Source organism: Chelonoidis abingdonii, chromosome 9 (assembly GCF_003597395.2).
Source record: "Chelonoidis abingdonii isolate Lonesome George chromosome 9, CheloAbing_2.0, whole genome shotgun sequence".
Taxonomy (NCBI): domain Eukaryota; kingdom Metazoa; phylum Chordata; order Testudines; family Testudinidae; genus Chelonoidis; species Chelonoidis abingdonii.
Genome location: NC_133777.1, coordinates 67,840,227 through 67,855,087, shown reverse-complemented (window position 1 = coordinate 67,855,087; position 14,861 = coordinate 67,840,227). Strand labels below are relative to the sequence as shown.

Genomic DNA, 14,861 nt, shown 5'->3' with positions numbered 1-14,861 from the left:
GACTATATTATGAAATGACAGTCAAACTCACAACAGTAGCACTCTGAAAGGACGATATAGAGAGGAGGTGATAGACACAGCTAGAACTGTGCAAAACTCATAAAAACTAAGAGGCAGCACTGTTAGTGGGACTCCAGAAACCTGGAATCAAGTGGAAATGAGTGCAATTCCACAGAAGGATCAATTTGGACCATGGTGTCAGCTCTTGTCACTCACTAATTAACAAGCACTTAGCCTATATGTGCTTTAGCTTCCCTATCTGTGAAAATAATCTTCACAGCTCAAAGCACACATTCCCTGAATTTAGCGACTAACCTGCACGCTTAGAGATGGAGCTGAAACTTCCCCAAAAATCTGTGGTGTTTGGTTTGTCCATTGGTACAGCTCGTGGAAAGGCCATAACGTTCAGAACCAGAGGGAATCGTTCCTAAACTTTAGGGTTCAGGGATCCTGACTGTGTGTGGGGGGGCAGGTGGCATTCGAGGAGGCTCCAAAGCCTGGGGTCAGATGTTGGCTCATATGGCAGAGCTGGCGTGTAGCGATGCACAGTGGATTTCTCCCAGAGTCTTGGGGTGCTAGGGCCAGTGCTCGGTCTAGGTCGATCTCCGCCTGGGTTCCCTCCACAAAGCTCGGCTCTGGATTCGAATTTCCTCAGTTCCTTTGGGCCAAGCCCACGTCAGGCAGACACTAAGCTGGGAGGGTGAGGACTCAGGGCGGGGGCGCCTGGAGGAGAGGGGAGCCCTGCCCCTCCTCTGCTGGGGGAGCGCAGATAGCATGGGCAGCAGCGTGTGGCTCTGCCCGCCGCCCGGCCTGCGGGAGGCGGCTGCGCGAAGCAGGTGGGGACTCGCCGCCGCCTCCTTCTCCTCCAGCTCCGCGGTGCCAGGGAGCTCCCGGGAGAACCCCCCAGCTCCCGCCTCCCTGCCCGTCGCGGTGTCTGCGGGAGGCTGGTCGCTGCCCCCGCCGCTGGGAGAGGAGGTTATGTAAGGGGAGGAGGAGGAGCAGGACAGCTGCAGCCGCCGAGCAGGCACAGGGAGAAGCCGCCGCCCGCCCGGTTCTCGGGAGAGTCGCTGCAGCCGCCGGGGCCGGCCCGGGATGCGCAGGAACTGAGGGCGCCAACAGCCGCATGTGCGAAGTTGGGACTCGCCCCGCGCCCGCTGGGGACAGAGGCGAGAACCCCGGGGGCGCGCCGGGGCTGCAGGCTGCGGGCGCCGCCGGGGACAAGTGCCGAGACATGGGGTGAGTGTCCCCGGGAGCCCGCGACCGCTGCCTTCCCTTCTCGCCCCAGGGGCTCAGGTCGGGCTGTCCCCACCTGCCTCCGCTCCCACGGAGGGGGGTGTCTCTAGCGAGCCGCTTGGGGCTTGGCGTGTTGAACTTGCAACCCGGGGCGCAGCCAGCCCCCGCTCGCGCCCCGGGGCGCTGTTTTGCGTGGGGCAGCAGTTTGTATCCAGGGCTCCTGTGCCTGGCTCCGAGCCGCCACCCTGCCCGACTAAGCAGGGGCAGCGCTGTTCCGGCGCCGGGCTCCTCTCCCGCAGGGGGGCTGAGTCACTCCCCGGCACGGGGCTGCTGGAGGGGGCTCGCCGGGGACAGAGCCCGGCTGTCTGCACCCGCGGGGCTGAAGAGGAGCGTGGAGCGGGGGCTAGGGGAGCTAGTCCGCGGACGGGACTCGGGTGCGAGCTGAACGAGCGGGGAAAGGCGCAGGTCGGGAGACGCCAGAGAGAGCCCGGCAGTGGGAGACAGAGAGCGGGGCTGGGTGGAGCGCGAGCAGGTCTCCAATACTTGGTGCGCTCAGGCTTCGGGATTTGGTGGTTGTGGCCGAAGTAGCGCAGCAAAGATTCATTTCTGGCTGGTGGATTGAATGTGGTCCGGGGGCGTTTACACTAGTCCTAGGACTTGGCTTGGGCCATGATTTCTTTTTGTTTCCTATCTTGTTAGTTATTTTTGTTAAGGTTCTCGAGGCCTTTGTATGTGAGTTCCCAATTAAAACGTATTTGCAGTGTGGTTGTTGCCCTGTTGGTCCCAGGGTATGAGCCTTTCTCTGTTGTTGTTTTTTTACTTTTTAAGTCTACTTTTAAAAAAAGCGTTTTAGTTCATTAAAACACTTTCATGAAGTGCTTTGAAATCCACAGATGTGCAAAGTATTATTATTCAGTTTAATGTTTTTAAATGTAATTTAATTGATTTTCATGCTGTCAGTGATAAAATAGGATCTTGTAGAAATAATATGGATAATCAAAAATAAGTATAAATGTAAGAAGAGGGGCAAAATTGTTTAAAATTTGAAGATGTTAGTTTTGCTGTTAGCTGTAGAATAAAACTTGAAGTGTGCAGAAATGTCCTTGTAGCAGATAAACACTGAGGTATGATTTAAATGGCTAAAATGACTGAACAAGTGCCTAAATTATAATGTGAAAGATTTGTATCTTGAAAAGAGTAATCTCTTCATATGTATAAACTTACTTAAAAGCAGATGATTTATTTTCAGCGACTCTGTGGTGTAATTCAGCCAGAGTACTGAGTCACAGAAAGCACATAATAAACTTGTCCAAACATTATTGTTTGTTATATTTAGATAATTGTTTATGAAAGTTTTCTCTGTTTAAATGCACAAGATTTTGGTCTGAGAACATGCCCCACTGGACAACTCAGTTTGCTATTTCAGAGAAACTGATAGTACATATTTTCTACCCTCTTGTTCAAATTACAAGATATGAAAAGTAAATACTGTGCTTTAAGGAATTTGTAAACTAAAATCTTAGAAAGCAAGAATTTTTTTTTCATTTTTTAGAAAAAGCATATATTTTCAGTGTGAACTACACCTAGACTTGAAATCGTCTTAACAAGACTGGAAGGTGGTATGCTGGGGGGATTCCAAAACCCACATATCATTTAATTTGCTATATTTGTTGTATGTTCTCTTACAGCTTTCCTCTTCTCACCCTCATGTGGTGAGGAATCATTCTTTAATTTCTCAGTTTACTTATGCCATTTTGGAACTATGCAAACTTTCACTACAGAATTTATTACAGTATCACTGAAGTGGCATAATTTACAACAGTTATGCTAAAGGTAAATAATATGAACATGAACAATTTAAAAATGCAATGAATGTGCCTGATTTTTGATGCAGAGAACTTTTGGAAAGGAGGTGGGAGGAGGAAGTAAGTATGGGGTGATATAAGTGGATAATGATCAATATGCTACACCAGAAATTCTCTGATGGGCTCATCTTCACTAAATAAACATTCATTTAAAAACAAGATAGCATCTTGCCTTTCAAATTAGAAAAGTAAGTTTCAGAATATGAGATGATGCAGTGCTGTCTCATTACATCTATAGATGGACAGAAAAATGGGTCTGAAGAACTGCCCCATTCATCTCAATTGGGTGGCTAAACAATATTTTCATTGTCATCCTTGTTAACTAACTTTAGCAGAATATTTTTTGCTATTCTGGCATGAGAACTTCAATAAAAACTAGAAAAATGTCTTTTAAGAAAAAGTCTGACCTAGAAACAGGGAATCCACATTCCACAGAAAAACTATTCTTTAAAAGTTCAGAAGGATTTGAAGGCTACTAATCCACTTGCAGATTGCTATTTGTACTTCTTGTGGATTTATGGTATTACCTAGGCTATTTTGCGCTAGGCAAGCTTATATAAATACAAGGTGTCTCCACCAGTGTGCCTGATTCTCCACCCATTCTTGCACTAAATGCAACTCAGTTTACGCCAATGAAGTTACTTCAGGCTTATACTGATGTAAGTGAGAGGTGAATCAAGCCTCCAGTTCTACATTTTCATAGTGTTTGTGGGCTGAAGATTCCATCTATATTATCAAAACCCAGTCTTGGATATAGTTATCTTAGTATGGCCTCATGCGCAGTTAAAGTTCACTTTTGTAGTGTAGACAGGATTGAACCACGTTATAAATAATGCTAAAGCAGCTGTGGCATACAGAGTGCAGTGGTTCCCCTCAGCCCCCATCTGAAGGGCCAGTCCAACCCTGAGTGCCGCTGCGACTCCATGCACCAGGGGCCAGGTTCTAGTGCCTGGACTGGGGAGCCGAGCCTACTCAGCTCTGTGGAACAGTATTTGCTTCACTCAGGACAGGGGGTTTTGTGGGTCAAAGTGAGATGGTCTTGTGATTCCCTAAGGGGTCACAACCCGCAATTTAGGAAATGCAGGTCTGGTGAAATAAATACAGTCTTGGGACTGAAGACACTTTGATTTTATTCCCAATTTTGTCACTTGTATATTAAGTGACCTTGAGCACATCGCTTAACAGCTCTGTGCCTCAGTTTTGCCATCTGGAAAATGGACATATTAATGCTTTTCCATTTTTGTAAAGTGCTTTGAGATATACATTTTTCCAATATAAAAATGCAAAGTTTATCAGTGTTATAGACAGTCTGGTTTGAGAATACTATTGAGTTCTGTCTGTGGTGCAAGAACAAACTTCAAGTGCTTAGGACACTACTTGTTCCAGCTAGGTCCAGTAACATGGCAGGTTTTGATAAATTTACATGGGACCTAGTCAGGATCATATGGAGGTGGAAGCTTGCTGTGAATGGAGGAGGGGAAGGATAGAAAGGGGGATGAAGGAAGCTACTGAGACTTGACGGGACTTGGGCGCCGAGGAAGCTGGCTGCAGGCTGGGATGGGGCATCCTGGTAGTTCCTACTGCTGTTCCTACGGCAGTTCTTTGGTGGCTGTTGCCAACTGCTTCATGTCCCTGCCCCCTCTGATCAGGTGCCAGTGGCTTATCCCCCGCCCTGGCAGCTGGTGCACATGCTCCTGCCCATCTGCTGATCCAGTGTCTTGCCAGAGTGGCTGGAAGGTGGGTAGAGCAGAGGTGTTACTGCTGGCTCCCTTCCTGCCAGCCTGATCTCCTACGCTGCAATCATGGCCACTCCAGCCCTTCCGCTGGGTCCCGCTCTCACCTCTGTGAGGTAGTGTGAGGACAAAAAACATTGAGGGGGCTGAAACATACAATTGTCCCCTCCCCCAATATATTGATTGCAAGGGTACTAGCCTCATCTCACCACCTGGTTCCTCCTCCCCTAGTTCCTCATGTGTAAAGTGTGGGAAGATTTTGGCTCATAGTACTTAAAATAGTTTTTGTGTGGTTGGCCATTATTAATATGTACTGTTCCTGGGTTTGGCACTGAGTAACACCATAGAAGTATGAAAACTGACAGCTATCTGAACTGTGCAAAACTAGTTATTTAGCTCATTAGCGTAAATCTCCTGTGACGTGAGAGATCTAAAAAAGCATGGAGTGATGCAGTTCAGCTTACTATACTGCAATACTTTTTTCAAATTTTACAAAATTACTAAAAATGTATATGCAAAGTCAAGTCTTGTTGATTTCCATGGGTTTTGGATCTGGCCCAAATGTTGTTTACATTAAAGAAAAATAATTCTTTTTCCCCCAGGGCTAATTCCCCGTCCTTGCAATCCTACAACTGTGGTACTATTATCTCAATAGTCTGGCCAATAAACTTGCACTATTCCCAAAACACTGTATATGAGGCTTCCAATGTCCAAGACTTTGTTTTTTCTTTTTAAGTCTAAACCAAGGGTCCGCAACCTTTCAGAAGTGGTGTGCTGAGTCTTCATTTATTCATTCTAATTTAAAGTTTTGTGTGCCAGTAATACATTTTAATATTTTTAGAAGGTCTCTTTCTAGAAGTCTATAATACATAACTAAACTATTGTTGTATGTAAAGTAAATAAGGTTTCAAAACGTTTAGAAGTTTCATTTAAAATTAAAATGCAGAGACACCCCCCCCCCCCCCCGGCCCCCCACACCCGGACGTGGGGGGGGCCCCCCCAAGGGAACCCAGGGCAGTGGATAGCGTAGAGTGTCACTGAAAATCAGCTCACGTGCCAACTTTGGCACATGTGCCATAGGTTGCCTACCCCTGATCTAAACATACCTCTTGAGTTATGTCTTTTCATACCTCAACAAAGAACTAAAAATTGAAGAAAATGGCTAGCTTATCTGTTGCTCGGATTTCTAAACTATATCTGCTAACCTAACAAAGAATACCTGTTTCAATTTGACCTCAGTTTCTTTAAACAAAAAAAGCTAACGTTCTATTGTAAAGGTGGCACAATTTAATTATTAAAATGATTTTAAAAGATATTGGCTACATTTTCCCCTTTCTGTAATCCAAGACTCTTTTTACCTTTTTAATTTCCACAATACACTTGCAGTTCCCTTTAATATTCCAGACCTCTCACTTACAAAATGTTGCTTGTTAGTAGAGAAGTGACAAACACCCAGTTTGGATTAGAGTTATACATCGATTCTTTGCCATTGAAGATGGTGGTGTTCATATTTGTTGGATTAAAATTCAGCTAGTCTAAACACCTATTAGCAATGAAACATAATTTTAAAGCCCTTTTTAATAAGGCATTTGTATCAAAATGAATTAACATCCAAATATTAACACACACTACACAGAAACACCATACGAATTAAATGCAAAAATGTACATAGAAAATAAATGATGAATTATCTTGGTGTGTGAATTAATGTAGTTTAGTTAATATGGAACTACTTGTTATACCCACTTCTGCAGACTGAGGAATTGGATTTTGCATAGGAGTGAACTGGGAAGGAAGCGTGCCAATACTTCTTTCTTCCCCCACCTCTGGAACCTTGTGGCAATCCCTCTGTTGAAACTCTCTGTGGACTGAGATCAGGGGGCTATGGAGGTGAATGGAGGCCAGGCTGCATTTATTCAAGAAGGAACTATTCTTCACAGCATGCACCTCTCCAAAGTCCACTGGTATTGAAGCAGATATCTGTGCCTAAGTAATGCTGCTTGAAGCTGCATTAATGTGGGCTCCATGCCTGCACCCATCTGGGAGAGAAGGCCTGGGATGTCTGGCCAGTGGAGAGAGCCATGCTACCATGGCTGAGGAGGTCAGAGGAGTAAGAGGGTTGATGTCTAGAGCAGGGTGAAATTTTTCAACCAAATTTTTGTGTGCAAAATGTGCAGATTTGGGTCAACCAAAACATTTTGTGACTTTATGTCAATCTCATCAAATTGTTTTGTTCAGGAAAAAATACTTTTAAAAAATGCTCTGAAAAAATCAAAATGTTTTGTTTCTACATTTTTGAAATAAAACCATTTGACTTTGATTTGAAAAAACTTTTTATTTGAAATTTCCTTCAATTTTATTAAAATGTTAAGTATGAAAAATCCTCAATCTAAATGAAATGTTTTATTCAACCCAAAACTATTTTTTTGACCCTTAATCACCATATATTTTGAATTTTTTTTGTTTTGGGTCAACCTGAAATAATTATTTTCTGAAACGGCCAGACAACCAAAAAATCAGTTATTTCCCCATCTTTACATGAGTCTACCATCAATGGGACATAATGTAAATTCTGGTTCCCTGAAGATCCACTGGTTTGTAAGGTTCGGATATGGCATCTCTTGCCCCTTTCCTGCTCCTCAAAAGCCCCCTCTCACTTCAAAGGATAAGCAGCTGGAAACTCCATCAGGCAAAGCTCATCGAGTTTTTGACATCTCTCCCTCTCTTGTTGGTACGTCTGCAAGAGGGTACAATTTGGTCCTGTTTTTTTTCCCCCATTATGTGATGACATTTAAGAACACTGTGAAGTGATCTGCCTTCTTCCCCTCTGCTAGCAATATGCTCTTACATCTTTCTCCTAAATTATTCTTTAACTGATTAAAGAATGCCAGCAGAATGGAGGGAAGTGGCATGGGCAGCTGCCAAGTATTTCTTTCCTTTTTGTCCTTTAGTGGTGTTGGATGGAATCCTGTGGGTGAGAGTGAATGTGTTGTAAAAAGATATCAATGGAAAAGGTACAGAAAAGAGCAAAAAAATGATTAGGGGTATGGAACAGCTTCTGTATGAGGAGAGATTAAAAAGACTGGGACTTTTCAGCTTGGACAAGAGACCACTCAGGTGGCATAGGATAGTGGTCTATAAAATCAAGAATGCTGTGGAGAGAGTGAATAAGAGAGTGTTGTTTACTCTTTCACATAATACAAGAATGAGAGGTCACTCAATGAAATTTAAAACAAACCGAAGGCAATACTTCTTTCCACAACGCACAGTCAACCTGCTGAACTCATTGCCAGGGATGTTGTGAAGGCCAAAACTATGGTGTTCAAAAAAGAACTAGATAAGTTCATGGAGGAGAGATCCATCAATGGCTATTAGCGAGGAGATGGTCAGGGGTGTAACCCCATGCTCTAGGTGTTCCTCATCTCTGACTGCCAGCATGTGGGCAGCAGGGGGTGGATCACTCGATAATTGCCTGTTGTGATCATTTCCTCTGAAGCATCTGGCATTTTCTTTTTGCGGATACAGACTAACACAGCTGCTACTCTGAAACCTGTCAGAAGACGGGATACTGGGCTGGATGGAGCTTTGGTCTGACTAATGTGGCCGTTCTTATGGTTGGAGGGTCGAGTTTGTGGCAGAGCATATGAGAGAAATCACAAACAGGGTTTCTGTTCCAAAATGCTGACAGTTTTATGTTTGAGAGAAAGAGCCTCTGATCTTTATTCGATAGATGTACCCCCCTTCCAAGAAACAGTGAGGTATCAGAGTTTGTTTCTATGCCATACAATAAAAATTGCTGGTCAGCCAGACCAGAACCCTCCAATGAATTCTCCAATGATTAATGTTCTTCCAGCACTTATTAATAGCTTTCATGTTGTTGCTGTAGCAGTTATTCAGACACTTAGCCAAATCCAAGAAAACTATCAGTTCCTGGACACAGATCTCTGCTGTAGTCCAAATCTGTATGCAGGGCTGGCTCTAGCAATTTCTGTGCCTGAAGCACGGCGGCACGCCATGGGGGGCGCTCTGCTGCTCACCGGTCCCGCGGCTCCGGTGGACCTCCTGCAGGCGTTCCTGCGGAGGGTCCAATGGTCCCGTGGCTCTGGTGGAGCTGTCGCAGGCATGTCTGCGGGAGGTCCACCGGAGCCGCGGGACCAGCGGACCCTCTGCAGAAACGCCTGCGGCAGGTCCACCAAAGCCGCGGGACCAGCGGACCCTCCGCAGGCATGCCTGCGGCAGATCCACGGAAGCTGCCTGCCGCCCTCCCAGCAACTGGCAGAGCACCCCCCCGCGGTGTGCCACCCCCAGCACGTGCTTGGTGCGCTGTGGCCTGGAGCCAGCCCTGTCTGTATGAGGTGTATGCGAGGAATAAAGCCAAAATCATTTCCACCCAAGTGTATCACTACAGTGTCCAGTAGATCATAACATCTTAAGTCAGCTGGTTAGGCACTGCAGAGTGGGCAAAACATGATGTCCATGCAGGCTACCACTCTCCACCCCAATGGCCCTGTAGTGAGCAATCTCCATGTCATGGTCTACTTCTTGCTCTCCCACAAACTTTTTGCAACCTTGTGATTCAAGAATCCCACAGAATCCACATGTTGGCAACCTTGGCATTACACACACTTCTTTTCCCTCAATAGTCAAGGTGCCTGTGCTGTGAGTTCCAAAACTTTCCACCACGTCTCTTTGGAAACACCACATTAATCTGCATTGAGGTAAGGAAGGAACCATTTGCTCCCTTCCTCCCACCTGGAGGCTAATAAAATACAGATTTTCTCAAATAAGCAATCCTAGGCTTGCCTACCAACTGTCCTCATTTCCTGTCCCCTCCACAGCTGCAACCCCTCTTTCTGCCCCCCCCTCAGGCCTTTCGCCCCATCTCTGCACACACAATCATCTGTTTCTGGCTCTTACCCACCCGATATAACAGAAGTTTTGGTTACACTGCCTGATGATTATTCTGCTGTGTTCACACAGTAAACCTCCCCATAAATAACACATTATAACAGAGACAACTTGTAGCAAGCAACATGAGTTGACACATTCCTCTGAACTACCCAGGCAAGCATAAAGGGGCTGCATAGAAACCTCCTCGTGTTTTTTTTTTAAAATTGGTACGTGGACACTGTAATCCCTCCAGACTGCACATCTGTGCAAGTGAAGAAGTGAACATGTTTTTAAATACCATTCTCAGTTTGGGTCCCCCAAAGATTAAATGGGTGCCATGAACTACCTTGGATAAAAATAGACAGATTGATACAGCTTTGACCTGCATCACATTAATAGTTTGATCTCTCGCTCTGCGCACACAAAAACCCATCTAGAAACTTTTTGAGAAATGACTGATTTCTTCACAACCCCTAACTCAAATGACCCCAAGTTTGGGACACTCACCTGATCTAGCATCCTCCTGAAGCAAACCAGATTTAAAAGGAATCTGACCAAGCATGTCGATTTTAGAGACTTAGAAATGTTGACCTTTAAATGAATGTAGTGAAGCAATCTTAATTATATTGGTGCTGCTGTGCCACTTTAGTAGGTTATTGCAGAGGAAATTCACTTTGGCCCTAGTTTAGCTCCAACTGAAGTCAATTGGAGACTTGTGTGTGTGTGTTTTATTGACTTCATTGAAAAGTAGATTGGGCCATCCATTGATGTTGGAAAGAGCACCTTTCATCACTCTTGAACAGCCTTTTCTGACCAACTGACAGAGCAGCATGAAGGGGCTCATCCAGACTTCCTTTGGTGGAGAAGGAACATCACTGTGTGTTCAAATCCAGCCCAAGTTGGTAGTGAGTGATCTGATGGCTCTCTGGCCTATGGGAAGTGAGCTGGTGGTTTTGGTTCAGGGCCTGTCAGTTCTCATGAGCCCCGTTTGCATCAAATGTCATCCCAGCTGGTGGTGGTATTGGCAGCCTCAACAAAGGGACTGAAGATAGAGAGGCTATTGAAGCTTATTTACTCTCTGATTTGGGATGTTGGTTTTAGGTCAAAATTGAGGCACGCTGGTGGGTGCTTTGGTTACCTTACTACCTATACAGTACCTTTTATGTGGATAGTGGCTCTGATGGTCCATAGCCTTGCATCTTGCATAGTCATTTGTATCTGTGCAAAGTGGGTCTAAACTGCTGCCATTCTGATATTGAGCATTTTACACACACTTTGCACAGATATAAATAACTTTATGCAAAGTGCAGACCAATGGAGAATCAGACCCAGAGAACTCTAGGGGCAAATCTCTAGGGGGTAAATTCCTGTCTCTATTAAAGTGAATGGGAAAACTCCCATTGTCTTGAGCAGGGCCCAGAATTTCACCCCAGGATTATAGAAACATTGAAATAGCTTTAGAAAGAGTTGGTAGGGAAACAGGGAAGTCTTAGCAAGGGCTTGTCTACGTTTGGGATTTTGGCACTGGTGTAGTTACCTTAGGGTAGTTGCATTTGTGCTAACCCTTAGTGCAGATGCACTGCACCAAAGTGAAAACTGACTTGCACTAGTGTGGTTTACTCTTCTTTCCATTACAGGCTACTGTTTGCAGTGCATCTACATTAAGAGTTTGTGGTTGTGCAGCTACACTGATGTTACCATACCAGTGCAAAAACCCTCAGTGTAGATAAGCCCTAAGTGAAAGAGAAACCTGACATCGGGAAGATGTTGAAACAAGAATGCAGAAAATGAGCAGAAACAAGTGAGAGGGAGTGACTACATGCTATTCAGAGACAGAAGTGGGGGCGGAGGCACTGGGAGGGCAGAGTAGAGAGAAAACCGTAGGCAGCGTCTGCAGAAGAGAATTTCAACAAAAAATTCCCACCACTGGTACCATTGATTCCACTATATTGGTGGGGAGTTCAGCAAATATTTCCACTAGTGTAGACAAGGCCATAGAAAAAGAATGAAGAGAGAAAAGAGAAATTGAGAATAATTTAATTTTAGAGGAGAAATCACAACTGAGTTTGTCAAGCTAATTAATTACCACTGTATATTTGATTGACACCAGAAAGTAGCTCCTAAATAAAATATCCTCCCCAAAAGATGGAATATCCCTCAAATCTCTCCTCAGGTGTAAAAGGATAGAAGTGAGATGGGCTCCTGACAAAAATGAAACCCGGAATGAAATGTTGAAGACAAGTGGCCATTTAAAATATTAAAGCACTCCTTTCAGTAGAAAACAGTTTTAAACTAGGTCAAGCTTTGACAATGTCACTTTAATTTCTCAAAATATAGTCTCTCTATGACCAAGTTGGGAAAAGTGCAGCAATTTATATGGAGAGAAATCAGGATAAGGGGACGTTAGTCTGTTTCTGTTCATGGATTTTTTTAATCATTTTATATTATGTTCAGATCTAAACATTACTGTAATACTTAGAATAAATAACCTTAGCCGTAAAATTAAATTTATGAAATATACATATTTTTGAAACAGCTGCTGTTGTGTGGGAAATTCTTTGGCTTTCTGAAGGCCGCTAAATAAATGATCAAATCTCCAACTCTTTTTCACCCTGGAGTACTGTTAGTCATGTTTGTGGATATGGGTGTCCTTTCTGCAACTACAGTGTGTGACTTGAATTGTATTTTGGAATTAGCTTGTTAGGATGTAAATGTGCTTGAGGGAACACAGGCTGTTAGTACCAAAGAATGTTATTGAAGCATCATTGCAGCATGTCATTCAGAACAGGGTAGATAAGGCATGAGTAGGGATTATGTATAATACTCCTGCAAACTGTAGATGATTACACTGGACGATGCAGTTGATCTTTTCTGATGATCTTTTCTATGACTTACGCTCGCTGTTCTCTACCTGCTGTAGAATGAAGGTTTCTTCAGTGCTGCCTGCTGCAAAGTCACACTGCTTAGCACGTGTGATGCTAGTAGCCTTCTGCTTACCTCTGACCTTATCACTGAGGTTGAAACTGTTAGAGACTACTGTGCCCATTGCATCACTCAGTTATTTTGTAAGGTTAGTATTACCACTGGGATCAGGATTAAAAGGAAGCAAAATATTTGTAACAATCCACATTTAGGAATCTTGGTGTTTTTTAAAAAAGAGGTGGATGGTGGATGACATCACTGTTGCTGGTCTGCTTTGATGACTCAGATGAGAGAACCAGCTCTGCTGTGTAGGTGTGTAGGATTTGCAGGTTTGATGGTAATTTTATCCTTTCATGCTTATAGCTGGCAGGACAGGGAGCTTTAGCTGGAAAACAACGACAGCTTTATCATGGAGAAGAGGGAGTAGATTTAAAACAGAGAAAAACAGTGTCTGACTATGAAGGCAGGCATAAAAAGGGCTACTGCTTACCATGCAAAATCGCTCATTTCACTGTTAACTCCTCCTCCTTTTCCCTTCTAAATCCCCCTCAGTCTAAGTCTGATTGCTTTCAGCCATTTGTTGTGACTTCTCAAAATACAAGACTGTAAGCATTTTCACAGAGGAATTGTTTTGTCAATTCTTTTTATTTTTATTTTGTCCAGAGTTTTCAAAGGAGCCTAAGGGAATTAGGGGCTGTTGTGATAATTGGGCCTACAAAGGTAACCTATTGTAAGATTATCATAGCTTCCTACTCAGATTTGAACCTTAGCGTTCATAAACTGAGAAGCTAGCATGAACCCTCTAAGCTTTTACCAGCTTAGATCTGATCTCGCTGCCACCAGCCAAGAATTTCCAGTGTCTTGGCTCACTCTGGTCTCCCCAAAACTTTCCCTGGGGGTTAAGCTTGAATAAATCGGTTTCCCTGATTGGTCCTCTTGTCTGGTGTTTGTTGTTCTCTTTGTTTAACCCTTTACAGGTGAAAGAATCATTAACATATAGATATAATAGACAAAGAGTTGTAGAGTTGCAAAACTGTAAGGATCTGAGTTCAGTAATTTCATCAACATCAAATAATCCTATGAAGAAAAAGATTGGTGGGGAAAATTAGTACCAAAATGAAACAGGACTGGATTAGTCCAAAACCAAAGGGCTAATTGAATAATAAACTCGGACTGTGTGTTTGATAAATCATGCCAGGTAAACCGAGCGACTGTGAGATTCTAGACATATCAATGACCAAATCCCGGAGTGTGTCTGGGGTAATTAGGTTTCGTTGTGATCCCCTAATAACGTATGGGAATTTGATATTCCACCCTAGCGTCTCCCTTAAGGGAGAGAGACCTTTAAGAGGGGGACAATTTTGCTTATAGGACAAGCTTCTCCATCATGGCTGCCATCTGGAGTTACATTTCTGGCTGGGATATTTGTGACCGCCATGTCCAGTTATTACCATGGATTTGCTGAGGTGCCGAAAATAATACTCTCCTGTCAACTATAACAGAATTGAGTGCGAGGAATATCACATCCCCTCGTTTTTTATTAGTGTTCTAGCCAACGAAACCTCAATTCCAGACCCACACCGATTTTAGGTTCAGATGATTTCTGTCTCACACTTCTCTCGTTTACCTGGCCACCATGATTTTAACACAGTCCTGAGTTATATTAGGCCTGTTTGGTTGATACTAAATCCCACTTCTGTTTCCATTTGTACGATTTCCATCCCCCCACCAACTTATCTGCCTAGTAGATTATTTGAAGATGCTTTCCGATACATTTAGAACTCATTATCTTCAGTGATTCACAATCAGCTAATATTGTTGCCACGCGCAAACATGCTGCTTCTACCTTGAGCTCCATTTGATTTCATCATTGACCCCCACCACTACCCAAATGCCAGGCTATGGCTACTCACAGGAGTACTGTAGTCCTTGCTCTACCTCACCGGCAAAACAATCGAGTGTCATGAAGGAATATACTCTAGAAGGAAGAGGAAAATGGGAGAGACAGGCAATAGTAGTAGTGTGTATCCATTCTCCCGAGAGCCAATAAGGGTTAATGTATAGGAGCTATTTCTTAACCCCTAGATGCACAACTGTCTTCCAGATGCGGACAGAATCGTGTTGTGGTGTTCACATGCTGGAAGGAATGCACTCATGGATGGATGAAGGGTATAGAATTTGACCAAAGCACCACTGTAAACGAATACAATGCCTCCTT

General features: G+C 44.0%; 1 protein-coding gene across 1 annotated transcript in view; it reads left to right on the top strand.

The window, feature by feature from the left end:
• The first annotated feature begins 1,123 nt into the window (after positions 1 to 1,123).
• HOMER2 (homer scaffold protein 2) overlaps positions 1,124 to 14,861 on the top strand; it is a 131,345-nt gene continuing 117,607 nt past the window's right edge. Inside the window, exon 1 of the mRNA XM_032790628.2 lies at positions 1,124 to 1,236. Coding sequence (XP_032646519.1) covers positions 1,124 to 1,236 — 113 coding nt within the window. The remainder of the gene's footprint in view (positions 1,237 to 14,861) is intronic.